The 26,404-nt window shown below is 51.6% G+C and overlaps 1 protein-coding gene across 2 annotated transcripts in view; it reads left to right on the forward strand.

Moving 5' to 3' along the window:
* The window catches only part of LOC122558714 (cadherin-8-like), a 340,449-nt gene that overhangs the window by 230,381 nt on the left and 83,664 nt on the right, over positions 1-26,404 (forward strand). For both annotated transcript variants that reach the window (XM_087995704.1, XM_087995703.1), the window contains 2 exons: positions 70-323; positions 17,026-17,162. In XM_087995704.1, coding sequence (XP_087851830.1) covers positions 70-323; positions 17,026-17,162 — 391 coding nt within the window. The remainder of the gene's footprint in view (positions 1-69; positions 324-17,025; positions 17,163-26,404) is intronic.

A 26,404-nucleotide genomic window follows, 5' to 3' on the forward strand; every position in this document is an offset into this window, starting at 1 on the left:
TTAGCTTCATTTCTTCTCCTGCTGTTTGAAATCATTAGTGAGAGTCATTCATCTCTGTCACTTACACAGCCCCTGGACTTCGAGACCAAGAGATCCTATACCTTGAAAGTCGAGGCCGGTAATGCGCATATTGATCCTCGCTTCATCAGCAAGGGACCCTTCAAAGATACAGCAGCAGTGAAGATCACAGTAGAGGATGCCGATGAGCCGCCAGTGTTCTCATCGCCTGCCTATTTCCTGGAAGTGAGGGAGAGTGTGAACGTGGGTTCTGTCATTGGACAAATAATGGCTCGTGACCCTGATATTATCGTCAGCCCTGTCAGGTATGGAAGCTTTGTTTTCATTCATTGCTGCTCCCAACTTTCTTTATTCCTTGTAGATCTTTAATCTTCGGAGCAAACTCCACCAAGTCCTGGTCAGCCTCCCTTACCCTGTGCAAATGTGGACAGTTGTCATTAGCAATTTATTCAATTTGCCTTCTTCCTGGAGTCAGTTAACTTATCAGGTATTTTCATTGTGAGTGATATGAGAGAAATCTTTCTCATTCAATGGGTAGTTAGGGTAAGCAATGCACTGCTGGGAAGTATGGTGGATGCAGGTCCAATTGAGGCATTCAAGACAACCATTGGATGATTACTTGGAAAGAAATAATTTGCCAGGGTACAGGAATAAAGCAGGGAATTGACAGTCTCTGATCACAGCCAGTACAGACAGAATGGGCCAAATGGCCTTCTTCTGCTCTGTAATAATTCTGTGACTATAACCATTCAGAAACTGTAGTAGGAACTCAATAGATCTGGCAGCATCTGTGCAGAGAAAGCAGAGTCAACATTTCAGGTCCAGTGACCCTTCTTCAGAATGATGCTGCCAGACCTGCTGAGATTTTACAGCATTTTCTGTTTTTTGTTTCAGATTTCCATCATTTACCGTCCTTTTTTAAAAATTCTATGATTACATTGGAATGGGGTAATTTGGGGTTGGGAATTGCTTTTCGGCAGGATATGGGAACACTGTTGTTATGTTATTGAACTCATAATCTGGAAGTCTGGGCTAGAGCATATGGAGATATGAGTTCAAAACTCACCTCAGCATCTGCTGAATTTGAATTCATTTCAATAAAATCTGGGATAAAATGCTAGTATCAGTGATGGTGACTATGAAACTATCAGATTTGGGTAGATGTCACATTAGATCACAAAGGTTCTTCAAAGAAGCAACTCCATCATTTTACGCAGTGTGTCCTACATACCACACCAGACTCTGAAAATTTACTCTCTTCTGAAACCGTTATCCAAAGAAGTACCACTATCACTTTCTTAAAGTCAGGGATGGATGGTAAATGCTGACCTTCCTATGATGCCCAAATTCCATAAATGATAACTTTTTTAAAAGTCTGTGAATCTTGATATGAAGAATGAGCAGGTTATTGAACAGTGGAAGATACTAGACACTATCTGCTAATCTACCATCCACATGTTCTTTGCAAAGAGGTTTGGGGGTGAAATGTATTAATTCCCTTCCTTCATTGAAGTGAGCGAGACAACTACATATTGTGTAGATGGAACCAAATGTAGACTAGACCAAGTTCTCTTCCCAAAAGGATATGAGTAAACAAAATTTTCAACAGTCAGGCAGCTTTCGCAAATACACAGGACTTGAGTTCATGGCTCCTGAGTCACATGCCTATTTCCATAGCTCCCTGCATTTAATTCCACTTGCTGTAAAATTATTGGCAGCGTTTCTTTTCATTTCACCTGCTCTGAATGATCTCCCTTGTTGCCTCAGGCTGAGGGGACAAAATAAATCCAGCAGAGAACAAGAACCAAATGGAGGATCGGAACGAACCTGTAAGACATGGGGTATTTACCCACATGGACTGCAGTGGTTCAAGAAGGCAGCTTGTCATCACCTTCTCAAGGGCAACCAGGGGCTGGCAATAAAACCTGGCCCAGCCAGAGACGCCCACGTCCCATGAATGAATAAAAGAAACAAAAAAGAAATATTTCCAGTGACGTTAAGGGCTCCTTCAATCAGTTTCTTGTAAATAAATCATCCTTGCTCCTCTACTACTGAGGGAACAAAGGCTAGTTTGAGACACATGTCCTCATAATTTATCCTTTCAAATCCTGGTGTTATTCTGATGGATCTGTACGCAGTCACACAAAGGGCTGAGGTTTCCTCTTTGAGGTGTGAGCAGGAAATTCCTGCCAGCTTCTGAACCCAGGGTCCAACTAAGAAACAATCCTGTATTGACACCATTCCCAGAATTAGCTAGAGAGTTACATTTGCCAACTGACATGGGTCTGTTGAAGCTGAAGAGGCTGCAAGCTTGGAGTGGTTTGCTGGGAGAGGGTTGGTCTGTACCAAGAACCCATCTGAGAGGCAGTTTGCAGTTACTGCTGACTACAGCCAGGCATCAGGGTGGGGGCACTGCATTCCCACCTTGAGTGCTAAAACTTCACGCCCCTTCCCACACCATCAGATAGCGGGAAACCCCAAAAACAGATCTTTAATGGCCCACAATGGACAGGTATTCCTGCCCACAATGTCCAGCCCTTATCCCATATCCCTAAAAATGGCCGAGCTTGAGATGGCCTAAAGCAGTTCAAGAAGGCAGCTCACCAACCCCTTCTCAAGGGCAAATAGAGACGGGGCAATGAAGGCAGGTCCAGTCAGTGATGTCCACGTCCCACGAATGAAAAAAGAAAATAAAAATGGAACAGCAGACAAGCAGCGCTGTCAATAGAGACTGTCTGTCTTCCTTAAAATCCTGTATACACTGCCTAGAGTTTATCACAGTGAATCCAGCTGGGAGTCGGGCAGGAAGTGGCAAGGTGGCAGTGGGAAGCAGCCAGATCAGGCACAGGCTCATTGAATGGTGGAACACTCCACAGTGGCTGAGTGGCCGACTCTAGCTCCATATGTTTGTAGGTTCCTAAAGATGTACCAATGGTTTTTCTTGAAGCTACCTCCCCCTCAGGACCTTGCCAGATGACAGCTCTCTCAGCTGAAACACAGAAGGTTGAAGTTCATAGCCGAGGTTTAATTGTCATTTGCTTTTATGCGAAAATATTGCCAATACACACTGCCCACAATTAATCAGATAACTTCATTCCTCGCCAGACCATTCTCTGATGTCGACCCTTCCAGAGTTCGCAAGTGAATCACCAAAAAAAGTTAGAATTCAAGTACAGCAAGTATTTAGGAAGGCAAATCGAATGTTGACCTTTATTGCAAGGAGAATGAAGTATAAAAGAGATAGAAATATTGTTACAACTGTAAAGGACATTGGTGAGACCCAGCTAGGGTACTGCAGGAGCAAATTACTGCAGATGCTGGAATCAGTTCTGAAAACATCAAATGCTGAAGGTCACAATGGGTCAGGCAGCATCCATGGAGAGAGAGCACACTAGAGTACTGTGTGCTTTGGTTTCCTTACCTAAGAAATAATATCCTTTCATTGTAGACAGTTCAGAAAAAGTTTCACTGAGCTGATTGCAAGGATGGAAGGGTTGTATTAATTAGAAAATCTGAGCAGGTTCGGTTCGTAGTTTCAGAGTTGAGAAGAATGGGAGATGATTTAATGAAAACATATAAGATGCTGAGTGGGTTCGGCAGAATAGATGCTGTTAAGATATTTTCCCTCATGGGGACATCTATATCTATAGAGTGCAATTTGAAAACAGGGAGTCAAATATATCCAAAATGAGGGGAGTGAGTGAGTGACTAAGTGTGTGTGTGAGTGAGCGTGTGTGTGAGCAATTGTGCGTGTGTGAGACAGTGAGCTTGTGAGAGAGAGTGTGTGTGTGCGCGAGTAAGAGAGAGACAGTGTGTTTGGTCGCTGCAATGGTATTCAGGAAAGTGAAGTTAAGACCACAGTCAGATAGAATTGGAAAGGTGAATGCACTGCTCCTGTCCCTAACTTGTATGTCCTTATCTTATCTCATGTTGTTCTCCTGTATTCAGAGCACTTCAAGATCTTGAGCACTTTCCCAGCACTTTCATTATGTTGAATCAAATATCTCCAGTAGATAAGAACTTGCATTAGAAGTCCCAGCTACCTAACCTGCTTCATTTCATGAGTATCAGTGGGAGGAAACTAATGGTGGGACAAGATGCTCAGGCAATGGTAACAAATTTGGTTGATGATGGGACAAAGACAAAAGAGTTTACATGTGGCTCCATCATGACAAGCTGAAGCCAATACTGAGCTGTTTAAAGAGCTTATTTACTAAGTTGAAACTTAAGGAGTGAGGCATAATAGCAGCAATTACACTGTTATTGTCCATGCAAAGACACTTATTCTTGTCGGTATTGGATTCCAATCCATGTCATGTTATTTTGGTTATGTTGAAGGCTATAATTCCAGTCACCGTCAGCAATGCTCATCTGTGGTTGGATTCTGTCATACAAACCACTGATGTCAATGTGCAAATGCTGATACAGAAATGCAAGTCCCTCTTTGTTTTAATATAGAGAGATGTGCCCTTTATATAACCTGTGCTACACCTCACCTAGGAGTGTTTGATTTATCTATTTATTCAATTGATCTGTCCGTGGCAAAGCAAATAGCTTCACATAACAGCACAGTGTAGAACCCTATATCATCCTGACAGTCTGATCAAGCCGTGTAAATTACAGCACAGCAACGCTCAAATTTTAGAATTTATGTTGAGATAGCAAATCAAACTTTAAAACCTATTTAAACCCATTTCAAGATGGGCTGAGACAGATCAAACAATGTTCATCCAAGTGTTATTCAAGCAGTGGTAATAAGAAGTCCACTTCATAATGGAGTAAAGGAATGAAAAGTAAATTCTTATCGATGTTCTCTGTCAGTGTCTCTCAGCTGCCATCCTGTGCTGGAGGAGCTTGTACCTTGGTGGCTTATGATTCCTCAGTGCTGACCAACCTGTCTCCTCACCCTGTCGAAATGGCTGTCATTTCTGAATGAATCCAAGCAGCAGTTTTACCACAGTGAAATCGTGAGCAAATATCTCTACTGAATGGCAAAAACTTAGGACTATGCACAGACAGATAGGCAGATGCATACACTATTGCACACAGCATCATGTTGATTGATTGATTTTATTTATTGTCACGTGTACTTCAGTACAGTGATAAGTGTTGTTGCAGATCACAGTAAGCAAGGACAGACAGATCATAGGGTGAAGAAAACTAGACCATGGCACACAAATTACATCACACAGGGTATGCGCTAGGCAAGATCAACATTACCAAGATCAGCATTTTTTTGAAGTTAGAGAATCCATTCATCAGTCTAATAATGGCAGGGAAGAAGCTGTTCTTGAACCTGTGTGTTCAGGCTTCTGTATCTTCTGCCTGACGGAAGAGGTTGTAGGAGAGCTTGGGTCTTTGATGATGTACATGTGTACACAAAGATTTTCTCACACACACACGCGCACACACACACATAGCCACGCACACACACACATACACACACACGCGCAGCCGCACACATGCATGCATGCAAACTATACAGCCACAGGAACAGGCCCTTCAGCTCTCCAAGCCTGCACTGACACATTTTGCCCTTCCATTCGAAAACTGCCTTCACTTACAGGATCTGTATCACTCTATTCCCTTCCTATTCACGTATTCATCCAGGTGCTTCTTGAATGCTGCTGTTGTATTTGCTTCCACCACCTCCTCTGGAAGTGTCTTCCAGGTACTCACCAGGTACTCGCCTGGTACTCACCACCCTTCATGTGAAACTCCTGTACTCTTATCAATTGCAGTTTGAAATATCCCCACACGTCCAAAGCAGATTTACCCTCTAACAGCTGCCTCCAATCAACTCTCTCCAGCAACAGCCCAATAGAGTCGTAGAGTCATAGAGATGTACAGCATGGAAACAGACCCTTTGGTTCAACCTGTCCATGCCGACCAGATATCCCAATCCAATCTAGTCCCACGTGCCAGCACCAGGCCCATATCCCTCCAAACCCTTCCTATTCATATACCCATCCAAATGCCTCTTAAATGTTGTAATTGTACCAGCCTCCACCACATCCTCTGGCAGCTCATTCCATAAACGTACCACCCTTTGCGTGAAAATGTTGCCCCTTAGGTCTCTTTTTTAATGTTATTGTAGTTTGCCTTCCCCCAGTTTAACACCTTTACCTGAGGACTGCTCTTATTCCAATCCATAAGTTATTTCAAAACTCATGGTATTATGGTCACTACTCCCAAAATTCTTCCCAAATGAAAATTCACTCACCTGGCCGGGCTCATTTCCCAAAACCAGGTCCCATATAAACCCTTACCTGGTTGGACTGTTGACATACTGTGTCAAGAAACCCTCCTGAATGCTCCTTACAAATTCCGCCGCATCCAAGACGCTGGAGTTTAGTGAGTCCCAGTCAGTATATGGGAAGTTAAAATCACCCACCATAACACCTGTTGTTTTTACATCTTTCCAAAATCTGTCTACACATTCTATCATTTGCCTTACTCAACGCTTTTCAACCTCCCCCTCGCTTCGCACCTTGAACTGGTGTCCCCTGGTAATTGACTCCTTCCCCTGGGAAAAAGCTTCATAATTTCCACTCTATCCATGCCATTCACAATCTTATAAACTTCTATCAGGTCGCCCCTCAACCTTCTGTGTTCCAGTGAAAATGAACCCAGTCTAACCAACCTTTCGTCTTAGCTAAAATCCCTCATACCAGGCAACATCCTGCTTTCTGTACCCTCTCCAAAGCATCCACATCCTTCTGGTAGGGTGATGACCAGAACTGTATGCAATATTCCATATGTGGCTGAACTAAACCTGCAGCATAACTTGACAATTCTTATACTCAATGCCCCTTCCAATGAAGACAAACATGCCATAGGCCTTTTTTACTCCCTTATCTCCCTGCGCTGCCACCTTTAGTGATCTGTGGACCTGCACACCCAGATCTCTCTGCACATCAATATTCCTAAGGATTCTGCTATTCACTGTATAATTTCCACCTGACCTTCCAAAATACATCACCTCACATTTGTCCAGATTAAACTCCGTCTACCATTTCTCTGTCCATGCCTTCAACTGTTCTATATATATCCTGCTGTATCTGCAACTCCTCCAATTTTTGTATTGATCGCAAACTTACTAATTAGACCAGTTACGTTTTCCTCCAAATCATTTACGTAGATCACAAACAGCAGAGGTCCCAGCACTGCTCCCTGTGGAACACTACCAGTCACAGCCCTGCATTCTGAAAAGCATCCTTCCACCGCTACCCTCTGAGTCCTATGACTAAGCCAGATGGAGTCATAGAGATGTACAGCATGGAAGAAGACCCTTCGGTCCAACCCGTTCATCCGACCAGATATCCCAACCCAACCTAGTCCCACCTGCCAGCACCCAGCCCATATTCTTCTAAACCCTTCCTATTCATATACCCATCTTGGCAACTCACCCTGATACCACATAACTTCATCTTTTGTCCCAGTCTGCCATGAGGGACCTTATCAAAGGCTTTACTGAAGTCCATGTAGACAACATCCACCACTTTTCCCTCATCAATCATCTTTGCCACCTCCACAAAAAACCCGACCAAGTTAGTGAGGCACGGTCTTCCCCCCCACAAAACCACGCTGTCTATTGCTAATAAGTCCATTTGCTTCCAATGTCCCTGAGAATCTTTTCCAATAATATCCCTGCCACCGACATGAGGCCCACAGGCCTGTTACTCTTCATAAACAATGGGACAACATTGGTATTCTCCAGCCCTCTGGGACCTCACCGCTGGCTAAAGAAGATACAAAAATGTCTGTCAATGCTCCAGCAATTTGTTTCCTTGCCTCCTTCAATATTCTGGCTTCAAAACTCAACACTCCCTTCTAGGCCTAGCTAGGCAACAAGCCAAGCCAGGTGTCAGATCTCTCGGTGCAAGAGCATTTCGGTGACAGTGATCACAACTGCCTCACCTTTACCATAGCCATGGAGAGGGATAGGAGCAAACAACATGAGAAGGTATTTAATTGTGGGAGGGGAAATTATACTGCTATTAGGCAGGAGCTGTGGAGTATAAATTGAAAACAATTGTTCTGTTGGAAAGGCACAACAGAAATGTGGGGACTGTTTAAGGACCACTTGTTGCGAGTGTTGGATAACTTTGTCCCACTGAGAGAGGCAGGGAATGGTAAGGTGAAGGAGCTTGGATGACAAGAGCAGAGGAGCTTCTTGTCAAAAGGAGAAATTAAGCTTACTTCAGGTTGAGGAAGCAAGGCTCTGGCACAGCTTTAGAGGATTACAGGGTAGCTAGGAAAGAATTCAAAAATGGACTGAGGAGAGCTAGGAGGTGCACAAAAAAGCCTTGGCGGGAAGGATTAGGGAAAACCCAAAGGTGTTCTACACTTACAGGAGGAATTAGAGAAGATCAGAGAGAGGGTAGGGCCAATTAGGGATAGTGTAGGGAACTTGTGCCTGGAGTCAGAAGAGCTAGGGGAGGCCCTAAATGTGTTTTTTTGCTTCAGTATTCATGAGAGAGAGGGACCTTATTGATAGTGAGAACACCATGGACCAGGTATAGGCTTGAACAGATTGATATTAAGGAAGTGGATGTGCTGGAAATTCTGCAAAGCATCAAGATAGATAAGTCCCCAGGGCCGGACCAGATATATCCAAGATCACTATAGGAAGTGAGGAATAAGATTGCTGCACCTCTGGTGATGATCTTTGCATCCTCACTCTCCACAGGAGTAGTACCTGCTGATTGGAGGGAGGTGAATGTTGTTCCACTGTTCAATAAAGGGAATAATAAATAGCCAGAGACTTTTCCCCAGGGCAGAAATAGCTGTAACAAGGGGTCATAATTTTAAGGTAATTGGAGGAAGGTATCGGGGAGATGTCAGAGTTAGGTTCTTTATACAGAATGGTGGGTGCGTGAAATGCACTGCCAGTGGTGGTAGTCGAATCAGAAGCATTCAGGACATTTAAGCGACTGCTGGACAAACGCAGGGATGGCAGTAAATTGAGGGGTGTGTAGGTTAGGTTGATCTTAGATTAAGATAAATGCTTGGCATAACATCGTGGGCTGAAAAGTCTGTACTGTGCTGTACTGACCTATGTTCTATGTCTACCTTTGTGGTCCTACATTTTAACTTTCTGCCTAGTTCTCTACATTCTGCTTTTAGGACCTCGTCCTTTTTTTTAACCTATATTGTTAGTACCAATGCGTACCACAACCATTGGCTGTTCGCCCTCCTCATCCAGAGCGTCTTGCAACCACTCTGAGACATCCAGAACCCTGGCAGCAGTGAGGCAACACACCATCCTGGACTCTCGTTTGCAGCCACAGAAACGCCTATCTATTTCCCTTACAATTGAATCTCCTACAACTATAGCACTTCTACACCTACTTCTCTGTCCCTCTACAGCAGAGTCAATCATGGTGCCATGAATTTGGCTGCTGCTGTTATCCCCGGAGAGGTCATTCCCCTCAACAATATCCAAAATGATAAATCTGTTTTGCAGGGGAATAGCTGCAGGAGATTTCTGCACTGCCTGCTTAGCCCTCCTGCTTTGCCATGTGGTCATTCATTGCCTTCCTGCCTGTGGAGTCCTTGTCTGTGGTGTCACCATCTCTCTATACGTGCTATCCACGATACTCTCTGCTTCACAAGTGCTCCACAGTGTTCCCAGATGTCACTTCAACTCCAAAACTCAGGCATCCAGAAGCTGCAGCCTGGCTGCACTTCTTGCACACACACACAGGTGTTAGCGAGTTTTGAGAAGATTTGTAGCTCAGGTTGAGGTTCTGGATGTAGGTTTGCGCGCTGAGTTGGAAGGTTTGTTTTCAGACATTTCGTCACCATACTCGGTAACATCATCAGTGAGCCTCCGGTGAAGCTGGCTTTCTGTTTATGTATTTAGGTTTCCTTGAGCTGGTGATCCTATTTCCTGTTCTTTTTCTCAGAGGGTGATAGATGGGATCGAAATCGATGTGTCTGTTGACAGAATTCCATTTGGAATGGCATTTAGCTGCTGGAGCTCTGCCAAACTCCCTGTCCTGGTGCTCTGAGTCCTCTGTGCCTCTCACTTTCCTTTTGGTTTGAGGAGGTAGGATGGCTGGAAATACCACAGTGATATAATGTTTGGGGTTAACCATTCCTTAACAGCAGGTTCTTCCACACTACCCTTCACACCCATGCTGACCGCAAATTCCATAAGTCCTCAAGACATAGGAGCAGAAATTAGGCGATTTGGTCCATAGAATCTGCTCACCATTCAATCATGGCTGAAAGGTTTCTCAATCCTACATTTCCACTTTCTTCCTGCAACCTTTGATCCCCTTGGCAATCAAGAACTTATCTATCTGTGTTTTAAATATATTCAGTGACCTGGTCTCCACAAACTTCTGTGTAGCCAGAGTCTGGCTAAAGAGGTTTCTCCTTATCTCTGTTCGAAAAGGTCTTAGAGTCATAGAGATGTACAGCAGGTCCAACCTGTCCATGCCGACCAGATATCCCAACCCAATCTAGTCCCACCTGCCAGCACCTGGCCCATATCCCTCCAAACCCTTCCTATTCATATAACGATCCAAATGCCTCTTAAATGTTGCAATTGTACCAGCCTCCACCATTTCTTCTGGCAGCTCATTCCATACACGTACCACCCTCTGTGTGAAAAAGTTGCCCCTTAGGTCTCTTAATATATCTTTCCCCTCTCACCCTAAAACTATGCCCTCTCGTTCTGGATTCCTCGACCCCAGGGAAAAGACTTTGCCTATTTACCTTATCCATGCCCCTCATAATTTTGTAAATCTTTATAAGGTCACCCCCTCAGCCTCCGAACTCCAGGGAAAACATCCCCAGCCTGTTCAGCTTCTCCCTATAGCTCAAATCCTCCAACCATGGTAACATCCTCGTAAGTCTTTTATGAACCCTTTCTTCCACAATTTTAATTCTAACAACCTATTCACTCAATGTTTGGAGTATTCCAAGTTTGACATTTTGTCACATGTGTAATTACTCTGAGGCTGCGCCCTCAGATTCTGATCTCTCCTACCAATGGACATATTATTCTAATTCCACTCTGTCCAGGGTCTTCAGAATACTGTAAGTTTCAGTCATATCCCTCCTCAACCTTCTGAAGTCCATTGAGTATAATTCCAGAGTACTCAAACATTCCTCATATATTCAGCCTTTCATTCCCGGGATCATTCTTGTGAAACCTTTTCGGGAAGGTTCCAGGGCCAATGCGTCTTTCCTGAGGTATGGGGCACAAAATTGTTCCAAATACTCGAAGTGTGGTCTGACCAGAGCCTTATAACCCTCAGAAGTACCTCCCTGCTCCCTTCCACTCCCAGAATTTTTTTAAATTCAAAAGTATACTTTATTTATTTAAAAAAACCCTTTGTACGAAAACCTTGACACAAAAGCAGTTCAGTTCTGCACAGTTGCATATCAAATAAACACACAAAATGTTGGAGTTTGATTACACACAAAATCAAAGACCTCTCTTCCACATACAATATTAATATTTACATATATTTGAGACTCCAGGAGGGTCCAATAACTGAACAGACCTCCCTTTTCCTTCAGCAGGAAGATCTCAGATGGTGATCTTTCCCCACTGTGCCTTGGCGGCAGCTGCCCTGGGCTTTAGTGCGACCCTCAGCGTGTAGCCTAACACCTTGGAATGTGCCAGTCTGCAAAACTCGGTCAGGATCAACCCCTTGCTCTGGAACACCAGCAAGTATCGGGCAGATCAAACAGCATCTTTCACTGAGTTGATGTTTCTCCAGTCACAGTCGATGTTTGTCTCGGTGTGTCCCCAGGGGAACAGACCGTAGAGCACAAAGTCCGTGTCACGGAGCTGCTTGGGATGAACCTTGACACAAACTACGGCATCTCCAGACTTCCTTTTGTAAAGCCACATTCCAGAAGGAGATTTATGACAGTCTCAACACCTCCCCCCCCCCCCATTAATCTCATCCCATTCACCAGCTCATGTCCCTCTAAACCCTTCCTATTCATATACCCATCCAGATGCCTTTTAAATGTTGTAATTGTACCAGCCTCCATCACTTCCTCTGGCAGCTCATTCCATACATGCACCACCCTCTGCATGTGAAGTTGTCCCTTAGGTCCCTTTGAAACCTTTCCCCTCTCACCTTAAACCTATGCTGTCGAGTTTTGGACTCCCCCATCCTGGGAAAATCCCCTTGAGTATTCACCCTATCTTATTTGCATTAATATGCACACAGAGCACAAGCATGCACACACACACACACTTGATCACATATATTCATGCACATTCATGTGTTCACACGTGTGTGTGTGTTCACAAATACATGTACACAGCCATACATAAACATCCAGCAGATGTTACTAAATGCTAAATAGAAATGGAGCCTTGTCAACTTCAGTTACACAACCCAGGGCACTGAGACTCCTTATTGTGTTTCTCGTCTTCTTTCACACTTGGCACATTTAAAGACATGAACGTAAATTACTCTTGTCCATGTTGAACTTTGTATGAAAGTGTCAAACTTTTGTAATTTTTGTTGGATATTTTGATTCATTAGTTGTAAACATGAGAATGAAAAGCCTAAAATAAAACACAGAACTGCGGAGGCTGAAGATCTGAAACAAAAACAGAAATTGCTGGAGAAATTAAACATTAAAATCTGCTCTCTCTATGTTTCGAATCCAGTTGTAGTGATTGGAACCAGCTGGATCTCATTGACTACGAGATCCTTGACTGGGGTAGCATCATCACCTTTGGTTATAAAGGATCCGGGTTCAAATCCCAGAGGTTTACTAACAACACTTCTTTTCTCGCATAGCCGAGTAGTCTAAGGCGCTGGATTAAGACTCAAGTCTCTTCAGGGCCGTGGGTTCGAATTCCACTGCTGCCAAACCCTACTTTTAACAACCCTCTTGTGGTGCAGTGGTAGTGTCCCTACCTCAGGTCTAGAGGGACCCGGTTTTAAGTCCCACCTGCTTAAGAGGTGCATAATAACATCTCTGAACAGGTTGACTGGGAAAATGATGTGTATAAACAAGGGAATTGGAATCTCCTGAGTTCAGGGGACTGACTCTGAGCTGGCTGGCCACAGACAGTGTACTGTCCACAAGTCAATAAAGGGAGACTTGGTGATAGGATACCAGCCTCTGTGCAGTTATCTCACAAATAATCCTTCTTCAGAACTGAACTGTTTAAAGGTCACTGGATTAGAAATGTTAACTCTGCTTTCTCTGCACAGATGCGGCCAGACTTGTTGAGCTTCTCCAGCAATTTCTGTTTTTCTTTGAGAAAGAAAAGACATTTTAACCTGATAGTCAGGCATCATCCAATTATGTAACAAAGTGACGGCTTACCTTTTAGATTTAGATTAGATTACATTACAGTGTGGAAACAGGCCCTTCGGCCCAACAAGTCCACACTGACCCACCGAAGCGAAACCCACCCATACCCCTACATTTACCCCTTATCTAACACTACGGGCAATTTAGTATGGCCAATTCACCTGGCCCGGCACATCTTTGTGACTGTGGGAGGAAACCGGAGCACCCGGAGGAAACCCACGCAGACACGGGGAGAACGTGCAAACTCCACACAGTCAGTCGCCTGAGGTGGGAATTGAACCCAGGTCTCTGGCGCTGTGAGGCAGCAGTGCTAACCACTGTGCCACCGTGCCGCCCACCTTTCAATTGCCAAAGTGTGGCCCTGCTAGAGTTGGACATGTTAGGGTAACCAATGGGCAGTGAAGTTGTAAGGTGGTTGGAACCAATAGATGATTTAATACAAACTCCTAATAAATCCAACCAGAGTTAGCAACCAAACAACAGAATTAAAAATGCATGTGCGAACAGAAACCGCTGATTGGTCCTTGGGAAATTAACACAGTATGAGGATTTGGAAAATATATTTTACGACATATTTTCCATTGATAACATGGAACCCCTACAGTGCGGAAAGAGGCTTTTTGGCTCCTCAAGTCTGCATTGATTCGCTGAAGAGCAGCCCACCCTCTCCCTATAATCTCACATTTCCCATGGCCTATCCACCAACCTGCACATCTCTGGGCACTATGGGGCAATTCAGCATGGCCAATCCACCTTAACCTGCACATCTTTGGATTGTGAGAGGATGTCGGAGCTCCCTGAGGATACCCGTACCCACAGACATGGGGAAAATATGCCAAGTCCACACAGACAGTCACCTGAGGCTGGAATTGAATCCAGGTCCTTGGCACTGTGAGGTGGCAAAGCTCAGCATTGTAGACAAACAGGAGGCTGGAAGAACACAGCAAGCCAGGCAGCATCAGGAGGGGGAGAAGTCAACATTTCAGGTGTAACCCTTCTTTAGGACTGGGGGAAGTCAGGGAACTACAGATAAAGTGGGGGGATGGGGTGTTGTGGGATGGGGAGGGTAGTGGCATGGTGATAGGTAACCACAGGTAGTGGGTGCAACATGGTCGCTCAATGGGAGGGATGAATCTGGTTGGTCGCTGGAAGGAAGGGTCAGTCAGTCATGCAGGGGAGGGGGAGGGGCTGGGAAGGGTTTTGGGGGATGGGTGGGAAGGTTATTTGAACTCGGAGAACTCAGTGTTCAGTCCTCAGGGCTGTAGGCTCCCTGAGGGGAAGATGATGTACTGTTACTTCAATTTGGGGTCTGATTCACTCTGGCAATGGAGGAGACGGAGGATGGTCGTGTCGGAGAGGGAGTGGGAGGGGGGAATTGAAATGGACAGTGACCGGGATGTCAGGCCATTTCAGGCCCGATTAAGATGCTCTGCAAAACCTAATCTATGTCAGGTCTCACTGACAGAGAGAAGGCCACATTGGGAGCACCGGTAAACTAGATTGGAGGAGAGGCAGGCCTCCCCTGGAGTCTCACCTGGAAGGACTGACTGGGACCCTGGATGGAGGTGAGGGGGTTGGTGTATGGGCAGGCCATTTCCCTCTCCCCTTCCTCACCTCTTCAACCAAGACATTCGTTGTACGGCAGAATGCACACAGATGTGAAAAAATCCCTTTCAGAGCAGACAAGTGTCTCCTCTGTAAACAGGCAAGTGAAGCACTTCAGATGGTCATAAATAGGGGCTGACAATCCTTTTTGTCTCTGCAAATGGCTTCGTGTATCTCTCTCAAAGAGTTTGCCTTTCTTCTTCCCAGTGATAATACCCAAGTTTCACCTAATTTAAAACAAAATTATTCTTGTACCATGCTGAGTTTTGAAGGAGATTTGAAAAATGCTAACTGCAGGTATCGAGCAATCTGTCACTCTTTAGCGAGAGGCACTTGAGTAACAACCAACATTTATTTATCCATTTGGTGATGCATGGGGCTCTTCTAAGGTCACTGTCAATTACTATCAACACACTTGATGAGCTATGTAAACTTCTCAACCTAATTTGAAATGGAACATCATGTCTTGAAGAGAAACTCATTTTGTTGGGGGGGAGGGGGGCTGTTGGATGTAGTTTTAGCCGATGTCAGTCATAGCCGACTGCAAAACACTCTAACAATTTTACCTGTATCAGGAGGTTGTGGGTTTGTATCCAAGGTCAGAGATTGGATTACTCTAATCCAGGCTGACACGCCCCAGTGTGGTACTGATGGGCTACGCCCTTGTTGGTGGTATATTGAAATGTTTAAATTACAGGAGAAAGTGAGGTCTGCAGATGCTGGAGATCAGAGGTGGAAATGTGTTGCTGGAAAAGCGCAGCAGGTCAGGCAGCATCCAGGGAACAGGAGAATCGACGTTTCGGGCATAAGCTTATGCCCGAAACGTCGATTCTCCTGTTCCCTGGATGCTGACTGACCTGCTGCGCTTTTCCAGCAACCCATGTTTAAATTACAGTCTCACTTGACCTCTAAATCTGATGGAAAAAAGACTATTTCAAAGAATACTGGGGGTATTCTTCCTAGTGTCTTGGCCAATAGTGCTCTCTCACCCAATATCCGAAAATCAGATTTTCTGATCAGTATCTCCTTCCTGTGTATGGGATTGTTAATGCTCTCTCTGCCATATTACGATTGTGATTCCAAAACTAAAGTGATTTAATTAGCTGTCTGAGATTTGGTGAGGCCATAAAATGGAAAGGAGAAGATCACACATCTCTTGATTTAGAGTCATAGAGATGTACAGCACGGAAACAGACCCTTCGGTCCAACCTGTCCATGCCGACCAGATATCCCAACCCAATCTAGTCCCACCTGCCAGCACCCGGCCCATATCCCTCCAAACCCTTCCTATTCACATACCCATCCAGATGCCTCTTAAATGTTGCAATTGTACCAACCTTCACCACATCCTCTGGCAGCTCATTCCATACATGTACCACCCTCTACGTGAAAATGTTACCCCTTAGGTCTCTTTTATATCTTTCCCCTCTCACCCTAAACCTATGCCCTCTAGTTCTGATTCTCCGATCCCAGGGAAAAGAATTTGTCTATTTACCCTATCCATGCTCCTCATAATTTTGTAACCCTCTATAAGGTCACCCTCAGCCTCTGACAGTCCAGGGAAACAGCCCCAGCCTGTTCAGCCTCTCCCTACAGCTCAAATCCTCCAACCCTGGCAACATCCTTGTAAATCTTGTCTGAACCCTTTCAAGTTTCACAACATCTTTCCAATAGGAAGGAGACCAGAATTGCACGCAATATTCTAACAGTGGCCTAACCAATGTCCTGTATAGCCGCAACATGACGTCCCAACTCCTGTAGTCAATACTCTGACCAATAAAGGAAAGCATACCAAATGCCTTCTTCACTATCCTATCTACCTGCGACTCCACTTTCAAGGAGCTATGAACCTGCACTCCAAGGTCTCTCTGTTCAGCAACACTCCCTAGGACCTTACCATTAAGTGTATAAGTCCTGCTAATGACCTTTTCCTAATGACCTAAAGCCTGGATGAGTTTGTTAATGGATGGTGAATCAGGAATTGCCTGTTTCACAACTTTGTTGAAGATCTAAATAAAGTTCCGTCCCTATACCCTCTTTCGGGGTGCGTCCGTTGAGCAAGATAGTTACGCAATCTATCTCTTTGTTTTGTAGGTATTCAATCGACCGGCACACCGACCTTGAAAGGTTATTCAACATTAACACTGATGATGGAAAAATAACCCTGGCCAAACCCCTGGACAGAGAGACCGAAGTTTGGCATAACATCACCGTGATTGCTACAGAAACCAGTATGTATCATGGTGGCCAGTTTTAGTGTTAGAACTTTAAGCTTCTGGGTGACTTCCCTTCATGTTATTCAAAATAGATCAAAGTAGAACCAATGCAGGGAAAGAAATGAAGTGGCCTATTGCATCTTGCTTTCATTAGAATAACCTTTACGGTCATGTACACTCGAGTGAGTGCAGTGAAGAGTTTGTCATGTTACCTCTTGGCACAGACTGAGGTCCAGAGTAGCGAGGTACAGACTCTCGGTGTTATTACAGAATTTAAATAGTAAAACAAAAAGCTTAGCACAAGAATAGAGAGTTTAAAAGGTGCAGAATGAGAAAAAAAGTAACTCAAAGTTGTCATGTCCTATGTTTTTTCCCAACGAGTCCATGTCTGCCAGCTTCAGAACAAGATGCCCAGCTGTCTCTACACGCTGGCCACTGTTCAGGACTGTCTCTGCTCCCCGCTCCGGGACTGTCTCTGCTCCCCGCTCCGAGACTCACTCTGTTTCCCGCTCCGGGAATCTCTCTGCTCCCCGGTCCGAGACTCACTCTGTTTCCCGCTCCGGGACTCTCTCTGCTCCCCGCTCCGGGACTCTCTCTGCTCCCCGCTCCGAGACTCACTCTGTTTCCCGCTCCGAGATTCACTCTGTTTCCCGCTCTGGGACTCTCTCTGCTCCCCGCTCCGGGACTCTCTCTGCTCCCCGGTCCGAGACTCACTCTGTTTCCCGCTCTGGGACTCTCTCTGCTCCCCGCTCCGGGACTCTCTCTGCTCCCCGCTCCGAGACTCACTCTGTTTCCCACTCTGGGACATTCTCTGCTCCCCGCTCCGGGACTCACTCTGCTCCCCGCTCCGGGACTCACTCTGCTCCCCGCTCCGGGACTCACTCTGCTCCCCGCTCCGGGACTGTCTCTGTTCCCCGCTCTGGGTCTCTCTCTGTTCCCCGCTCCGGGACTGTCTCTATTCCCCGTTCCGGGACTCTCTCTGTTCCCCGCTCCGGGACTGTCTCTGTTCCCCGCTCCGGGACTCTCTCTGTTCCCCGCTCCGGGACTCTCTCTACTCCCTGCTCCGGGACTCTCTCTGTTCCCCGCTCCGGGACTGTCTCTGCTCCCCGCTCCGGGACTGTCTCTGCTCCCCGCTCCGGGACTGACTCTGTTCCCCGCTCCGGGTCTGTCTCTGTTCCCCGCTCCGGGACTCTCCCTGTTTCCCGCTCCTGGACTGTCTCTGTTCCCCGCTCCGAGATTCACTCTGCTCCCCGCTCCGGGACTGTCTCTGTTCCCCGCTCTGGGTCTCTCTCTGTTCCCCGCTCCGGGACTGTCTCTATTCCCCGCTCCGGGACTCTCTCTGTTCCCCGCTCCGGGACTGACTCTATTCCCCGCTCCGGGACCTTTTCTGCTCCCCGCTCCAGGACTCTCTCTGCTCCCCACTCCGGGACTGTCTCTGTTCCCCGCTCCGGGACCTTTTCTGCTCCCCGCTCCAGGACTGTCTCTACTCCCCGCTCCGGGACTCTCTCTACTCCCCGCTCCTGGACTGTCTCTGCTCCCCGCTCCGGGACTCTCTCTGTTCCCCGCTCCTGGACTGTCTCTGTTCCCCGTTCCGGGAATCTCTCTGCTCCCCACTCCGTGTCGCTCTCTGTTCCCCACTCCGGGACTCTCTCAACTCCCCGCTCCGGGATTCACTCTGCTCCCCGCTCCGGGAATCTCTCTGCTCCCCGCTCCGGGACTCACTCTGCTCCCCGCTCCGGGACTCTGATTGCTTCCCGCTCCGGGAATCTCTCTGCTCCCCGCTCCTGGACTGACTCTGTTTCCCGCTCCGAGACTCTCTCTGTTCCCCGCTCCGGGACTGTCTCTGCTCCCCGCTCCTGGACTGTCTCTGCTCCCCGCTCCTGGACTGTCTCTGCTCCCCGCTCCAGGACTGTCTCTATTCCCCGCTCCTCGACTGTCTCTGTTCCCCACTCCGGGACACTCTCTGCTCCCCGCTCCGGGACTCGCTCTGCTTCCCGCTCCGAGACTCTCTCTGTTTCCCACTCCGAGACTCTCTCTGCTCCCCGCTCCGGGACTCGCTCTGCTTCCCGCTCCGAGACTCTCTCTGTTTCCCACTCCGAGACTCTCTCTGTTCCCCGCTCCGGGACTCTCTCTGTTTCCCGCTCCTGGACTGTCTCTGTTTCCCGCTCCGGGACTCTGTCTGCTCCCCGCTCTGGGTCTCTCGCTGTTCCCCGCTCCGGGACTCTCCCTGTTTCCCGTTCCGGGACTCTCTCTGTTCCCCGCTCCGGGACTGTCTCTGTTCCCCGCTCCGGGACTCTCTCTGTTCCCCGCTCCGGGACTCTCTCTACTCCCCGCTCCGGGACTCTCTCTGTTCCCCGCTCCGGGACTGTCTCTGCTCCCCGCTCCGGGACTCTCTCTGTTCCCCGCTCCGGGACTCTCTTTGTTCCCCGCTCCGGGACTGTCTCTGCTCCCCGCTCCGGGACTGTCTCTGCTCCCCGCTCCGGGACTGACTCTGTTCCCCGCTCCGGGTCTGTCTCTGTTCCCCGCTCCGGGACTCTCCCTGTTTCCCGCTCCGGGTCTGTCTCTGTTCCCCGCTCCGGGACTCTCCCTGTTCCCCGCTCCGGGTCTGTCTCTGTTCCCCGCTCCGGGACTCTCCCTGTTTCCCGCTCCGGGAGTCTCTCTGCTCCCCGCTCCGGGACTGTCTCTGCTCCCCGCTCCGGGACTGTCTCTATTCCCCGCTCCGGGACTCTGTCTGCTCCCCGCTCTGGGTCTCTCGCTGTTCCCCACTCCGGGAGTCTCCCTGTTTCCCGCTCCGGGACTCTCTCTGCTCCCCACTCCGGGACTGTCTCTGTTCGCCGCTCCGGGACTGTCTCTATTCCCCGCTCCGGGACTCTCTCTGTTACCCGCTCCGGGACTCTCCCTGTTCCCCGCTCCGGGAGTCTCCCTGTTTCCCGCTCCGGGACTGTCTCTGCTCCCCACTCCGGGACTCTCTCTGTTTCCCGCTCCGGGACCTTTTCTGCTCCCCACTCCGGGACTGACTCTGTTCGCCGCTCCGGGACTGTCTCTACTCCCCGCTCCGGGACTCTCTCTACTCCCCGCTCCTGGATTGTCTCTGTTCCCCGCTCCGGGACTCTCTCTGTTCCCCGCTCCTGGACTGTCTCTGTTCCCCGTTCCGGGAATCTCTCTGCTCCCCACTCCGGGATTCACTCTGCTCCCCGCTCCGGGAATCTCTCTGCTCCCCGCTCCGGGACTCACTCTGCTCCCCGCTCCGGGACTCTGATTGCTTGCCGCTCCGGGACTCTGTCTGCTCCCCGCTCCGGGACTCTGATTGCTTCCCGCTCCGGGAATCTCTCTGCTCCCCGCTCCGGGACTGTCTCTGCTCCCCGCTCCGGGACTGTCTCTGTTCCCCGCTCCGGGACACTCTCTGCTCCCGGCTCCGGGACTCGCTCTGCTTCCCGCTCCGGGAATCTCTCTGTTTCCCACTCCGAGACTCTCTCTGTTTCCCGCTCCGGGACTCTCTCTGCTCCCCGCTCCGGGACTCTCTCTGTTTCCCGCTCCGGGACTCTGTCTGCTCCCCGCTCCGGGACACTCCCTGTTTCCCCGCTCCGGGACTCTCTCTGTTCCCCGCTCCGGGACTCTCTCTACTCCCCACTCCGGGACTCTCTCTGTTCCCCGCTCTGGGACTGTCTCTGCTCCCCGCACCGGGACTGACTCTGTTCCCCGCTCCGGGTCTGTCTCTGTTCCCCGCTCCGGGACTCTCCCTGTTTCCCGCTCCGGGTCTGTCTCTGCTCCCCGCTCCAGGACTGTCTCTGCTCCCCGCTCCGGGACTGACTCTGTTCCCCGCTCCGGGTCTGTCTCTGTTCCCCGCTCCGGGACTCTCCCTGTTTCCCGCTCCGGGACTGTCTCTGCTCCCCGCTCCGGGACTGTCTCTATTCCCCGCTCCGGGACTCTGTCTGCTCCCCGCTCTGGGTCTCTCGCTGTTCCCCGCTCCGGGAGTCTCCCTGTTTCCCGCTCCGGGACTCTCTCTGCTCCCCACTCCGGGACTGTCTCTGTTCGCCGCTCCGGGACTGTCTCTATTCCCCGCTCCGGGACTCTCTCTGTTCCCCGCTCCGGGACTCTCCCTGTTCCCCGCTCCGGGAGTCTCCCTGTTTCCCACTCCGGGACTGTCTCTGCTCCCCACTCCGGGACTGTCTCTATTCCCCGCTCCAGGACTCTCCCTGTTCCCCGCTCCGGGACTCTCCCTGTTCCCCGCTCCGGGAGTCTCCCTGTTTCCCGCTCCGGGACTGTCTCTGCTCCCCACTCCGGGACTCTCTCTGTTCCCCGCTCCGGGACTGACTCTGTTCCCCGCTCCGGGACTGTCTCTGCTCCCCGCTCCGGGACTGTCTCTATTCCCCGCTCTGGGTCTGTCTCTGCTCCCCGCTCCGGGACTCTGTTCCCCGCTCCGGGACTCTGCTCCCCGCTCCGGGACTGTCTCTGCTCCCCACTCCGGGACTCTCTCTGTTCCCCGCTCCGGGACTCTCTCTGTTCCCCGCTCCGGGACTGTCTCTGTTCCCCGCTCCGGGACTGTCTCTGCTCCCCGCTCTGGGACTCTCTCTGTTCCCCTCTCCGGGACTCTCTCTGTTTCCCACTCCGAGACTCTCTCTGCTCCCCGCTCCGAGACTCTCTCTGTTCCCCGCTCCGGGACTCTCTCTGTTCCCCGTTCAGGGACACTCTCTCTTCCCCGCTCCGGGACTCTCTCTGCTCCGCGCTCCGGGACTCTCTCTGCTCCCCGCTCCGGGACTGTCTCTGCTCCCCGTTCAGGGACACTCTCTCTTCCCCGCTCCGGGACTCTCTCTGCTCCGCGCTCCGGGACTCTCTCTGTTCCCCGCTCCGGGACTCACTCTGTTCCCCGTTCAGGGACACTCTCTCTTCCCCGCTCCGGGACTCACTCTGATCCCCGCTCCTGGACAGTCACTGCTCCCCGCTCCGGGACTCTCTCTGCTCCGTACTCCCGGACTCCCTCTGTTCCCTGCCCCGAGACTCACTCTGTTCCACACTCCGGGACTTGCTCTGTTCCCCGCTCCGAGACTCTCTCTGTTCCCCGGTCCGGGTCTCGCCCCGAGTGCGCTCTGCTCCTCGCTCCAGGACTCGGCCCGAGCACGCTCTGCTCCCATTCTCCAGGCCTCGGCCCGAATGCACCCTGATTCCCGCTCCAGGTCTCACCCCGAGCACGCTCTGCTCCCCGATCCAGGTTCAGCCCGAGCACGTTCTGATTTGCACTCCTGGTCTCGGATAGATCGCACTTTGATTCCCGCTCCAGGTGTCGCCCCAAGCACAGTTTGATTTGCACTCCAGATCCCGGCCCGAATGTCCTCTGCTCCCCGCTCCAGGTCTCACCCCGAGCGCGCTCTGCTCCCCGCTCCAGGTCCCACCCCGAGTGCGCTCTGCTCCCCGCTCCAGGTCCCACCCCGAGTGCGCTCTGCTCCCCGCTACAGGTCTCACCCCGAGCATGCTCTGTTCCCCGCTCCAGGTCTAGGCCTGAGTGCGCTCTGCTCCCAGCTCCAGGTCCCACCCCGAGTGCGCTCTGCTCCCCGCTCCAGGTCCCTCCCCGAGTGCGCTCTGCTCCCCGCTCCAGGTCCCACCCCGAGTGCGCTCTGCTCCCCGCTACAGGTCTCACCCCGAGCACAATCTGCTCCCCGCTCCTTGTCTCACCCCGAGCATGCTCTGTTCCCCGCTCCAGGTCTAGGCCTGAGCCCGGACTGCTCCCCGCTCCAAGTCTCACCCCAAGCCCACACTGCTCCCTGCTCTAGGTCTAACCCCGAACCACGCTCTGCTCCCCGCTCCAGGTCTTGGTCCGTTCGCGCTCTGCTCCCCGCTCCAGGTCTCACCCCGAGTACGCTCTGCTCCTGCTCCAGGTCTCGGCCTGAGCATGCTCTGATTTCCGCTCCTGGTCTCGGATAGATTGCACTTTGATTCCCGCTCCAGGTGTCGCCCCAAACACAGTCTGAATTGCACTCCAGATCCCGGCCCGAATGTCCTCTGCTCCCGGCTCCAGTTCTCACCCCGAGCACGCTCTGCTCCACGCTACATGTCTCACCCCGAGCGCGCTCTGCTCCACGCTCCAGGTCTTGGCCCGTGCGCGCTCTGCTCCACGCTCCAGGTCTCATCCCGAGCACGCTCTGCTCCATGCTCCAGGCCTCAGCCCGAGCACGCTCTGCTCCCATTCTCCAGGCCTCGGCCCGAGTGCACCCTGATTCCCACTCCTGGTCTCGGCCCGAGCGCGCTCTGCTCCACGCTCCAGGTCTCACCCCGAGCACGCTCTGCTCCATGATCCAGATCTTGGCCCAAGCACGCTCTGCTCCACGCTCCAGGTCTCGGCCCGAGCGCGCTCTGCTCCCATTCTCCAGGTCTCAGCTCGAGCACGCTCTGCTCCCCGCTCCAGTTCTCACCCCGATCACACTCTGCTCCCCGCTCCAGGTCTCACCCCGATCACACTCAGCTCCCCACTCCAGGTCTCACCCCGAGTGCATTCTGCTCCCCGCTCCAGGTTTCACCCCGAATCCGCTCTGCTCCCCGCTCCAGGTCTCACCCCGAGTGCACTCTGCTCCCGCTCCAGGTCTCGGCCCGAGTGCACTCTGCTCCACGCTCCAGGTCTCACCCCGAGCACGCTCTGCTCCCCACTCCAGGTCTCACCCCGAGTGCGCTCTGCTCCCGCTCCAGGTCTCGGCCCAAGCATGTTCTGATTTGCACTCCTGGTCTCGGATAGATCGCACTTTGCTTCCCGCTCCAGGTGTCGCCCCAAGCACAGTCTGATTTGCACACCAGATCCCGGCCCAAATGTCCTCTGCTCCCCACTCCATGTCTGACCCCGAGCGCGCTCAGCTCCCAGCTCCAGGTCTCGGCCTGAGCTCGCTCTGCTCCACGCTCCAGGTCTCACTCCGAGCGCGCTCTGCTCCCCGCTCCAGGTTTCACCCGGAGCGCGTTCTGCTCCCAGCTCCAGGTCTCGGCCTGAGCTCGCTCTGCTCCCCGCTCCAGGTCTCACCCCGAGCACGCTCTGCTCCCCGCTCCAGGTCTCACCCCGAGCTCGCTCTGCTCCCCGCTCCAGGTCTCACCCCGAGCACGCACTGCTCCACGCTCCAGGTCTCGGCCCGATCATACTCTGCTCTTCGCTCCAGGTCTCAGCCCGAGTGTACCCTGGATTCCTGCTCCTGGTCTCGGCCTGACCACGATCTGCTCCCAGCTCCAGGTCTCACCCCGAGCACGATCTGCTCCCAGCTCCAGGTCTCACCCCGAGCACGCACTGCTCCCCGCTCCAGGTCTCACCCCGAGCATGCTCTGCTCCCCGCTCCAGGTCTAGGCCTGAGCCCGGACTGCTCCCCGCTCCAGGTCTAACACCGAGCATGCTCTGCTCCCCGCTCCAGGTCTAGGCCTGAGCCCGGTATGCTCCCTGCTCCAAGTCTCACCCCGAGCCCAGACTGCTCCCCGCTCCAGGTCTAACCCCGAGCACGCTCTGCTCCCCGCTCTAGGTCTCAGCCCGAGTACGCTCTGCTCCCCGATCCAGGTCTCAGCCCGAATACTCTCTGATTCCCGCTCCAGGTCTTAGCCCGAGTGCGCTCTGCTCCCACTCCAGGTCTCGGCCCGAGCACGCTCTGATTTCCGCTCCTGGTCTCGGATAGATCGCACTTTGATTCCCGCTCCAGGTGTCGCCCCAAACACAGTCTGATTTGCACTCCAGATCCCGGCCCGAATGTCCTCTGCTCCCCGCTCCATGTCTCGGCCCGAGCGCGCTCTGCTCCCGGCTCCAGGTCTCACCCCGAGTGCGCTCTGCTCCCGGCTCCAGGTCTCACCCCGAGCACGCTCTGCTCCCGGCTCCAGGTCTCACCCCGAGTGCGCTCTGCTCCACACTCCGGGTCTCACCCCGAGCATGCTCTGCTCCACGCTCCATGTCTCACCCTGAGCACGCTCTGCTCCCATTCTCCAGACCTCGGCCCGAGCGCGCTCTGCTCCCTGATCCAGGTCTTGGCCCAAGCACGCTCTGCTCCACGCTCCAGGTCTCGGCCCGAGCGAGCTCTTCGCCACGCTCCAGGTCTCGGCCCGAGCGAGCTCTTCGCCACGCTCCAGGTCTCGGCCCGAGCGAGCTCTTCGCCACGCTCCAGGTCACGGACCGAGCGAGCTCTGCTCCTCGCTCCAGGTCTCGGCCCGAGCGAGCTCTTCGCCACGCTCCAGGTCTCGGCCCGAGCGAGCTCTTCGCCACGCTCCAGGTCACGGACCGAGCGAGCTCTGCTCCTCGCTCCAGGTCTCGGCCCGAGCGCGCTCTGCTCCCATTCTCCAGGTCTCAGCTCGAGCACGCTCTGCTCCACGCTCCATTTCTCACCCCGGCAACACTCTGTTCCCGGCTCCAGGTCTCACCCCGAGTGCGCTCTGCTCACTGCTCCAGGTTATAGCCCGAGCATGTTCTGATTTGCAATCCTGGTCTCGGATAGATCGCACTTTGATTCCCGCTCCAGGTATCGCCCCAAGCACAGTCTGATTTGCACTCCAGATCCCAGCCCGAATGTCCTCTGCTCCCTGCTCCAGGTCTCGGCCCGAGTGCGCTCTGCTCCCCGCTCCAGGTCTCGGCCCGAGTGCGCTCTGCTCCCCACTCCAGGTCTCACCCCGAGCGCGCTCTGCTCCCAGCTCCAGGTCTCAGCCTGAGCTCGCTCTGCTCCCCGCTCCAGGTCTCACCCCGAGCGCGTTCTGCTCCCCGCTCCAGGTCTCACCCCGAGTACGCACTGCTCCCCGCTACAGGTCTCACCCCGAGCACAATCTGCTCCCCGCTCCTTGTCTCACCCCGAGCATGCTCTGTTCCCCGCTCCAGGTCTAGGCCTGAGCCCGGACTGCTCCCCGCTCCAAGTCTCACCCCAAGCCCACACTGCTCCCTGCTCTAGGTCTAACCCCGAACCACGCTCTGCTCCCCGCTCCAGGTCTTGGTCCGTTCGCGCTCTGCTCCCCGCTCCAGGTCTCACCCCGAGTACGCTCTGCTCCTGCTCCAGGTCTCGGCCTGAGCATGCTCTGATTTCCGCTCCTGGTCTCGGATAGATTGCACTTTGATTCCCGCTCCAGGTGTCGCCCCAAACACAGTCTGAATTGCACTCCAGATCCCGGCCCGAATGTCCTCTGCTCCCGGCTCCAGTTCTCACCCCGAGCACGCTCTGCTCCACGCTACATGTCTCACCCCGAGCGCGCTCTGCTCCACGCTACATGTCTCACCCCGAGCGCGCTCTGCTCCACGCTACATGTCTCACCCCGAGCGCGCTCTG

This window comes from Chiloscyllium plagiosum, unplaced genomic scaffold, assembly GCF_037043375.1.
Source record: "Chiloscyllium plagiosum isolate Xiang-an unplaced genomic scaffold, Cpla_swu_hap1 HiC_scaffold_17, whole genome shotgun sequence".
In the NCBI taxonomy this organism is placed as follows: Eukaryota; Metazoa; Chordata; class Chondrichthyes; order Orectolobiformes; family Hemiscylliidae; genus Chiloscyllium; species Chiloscyllium plagiosum.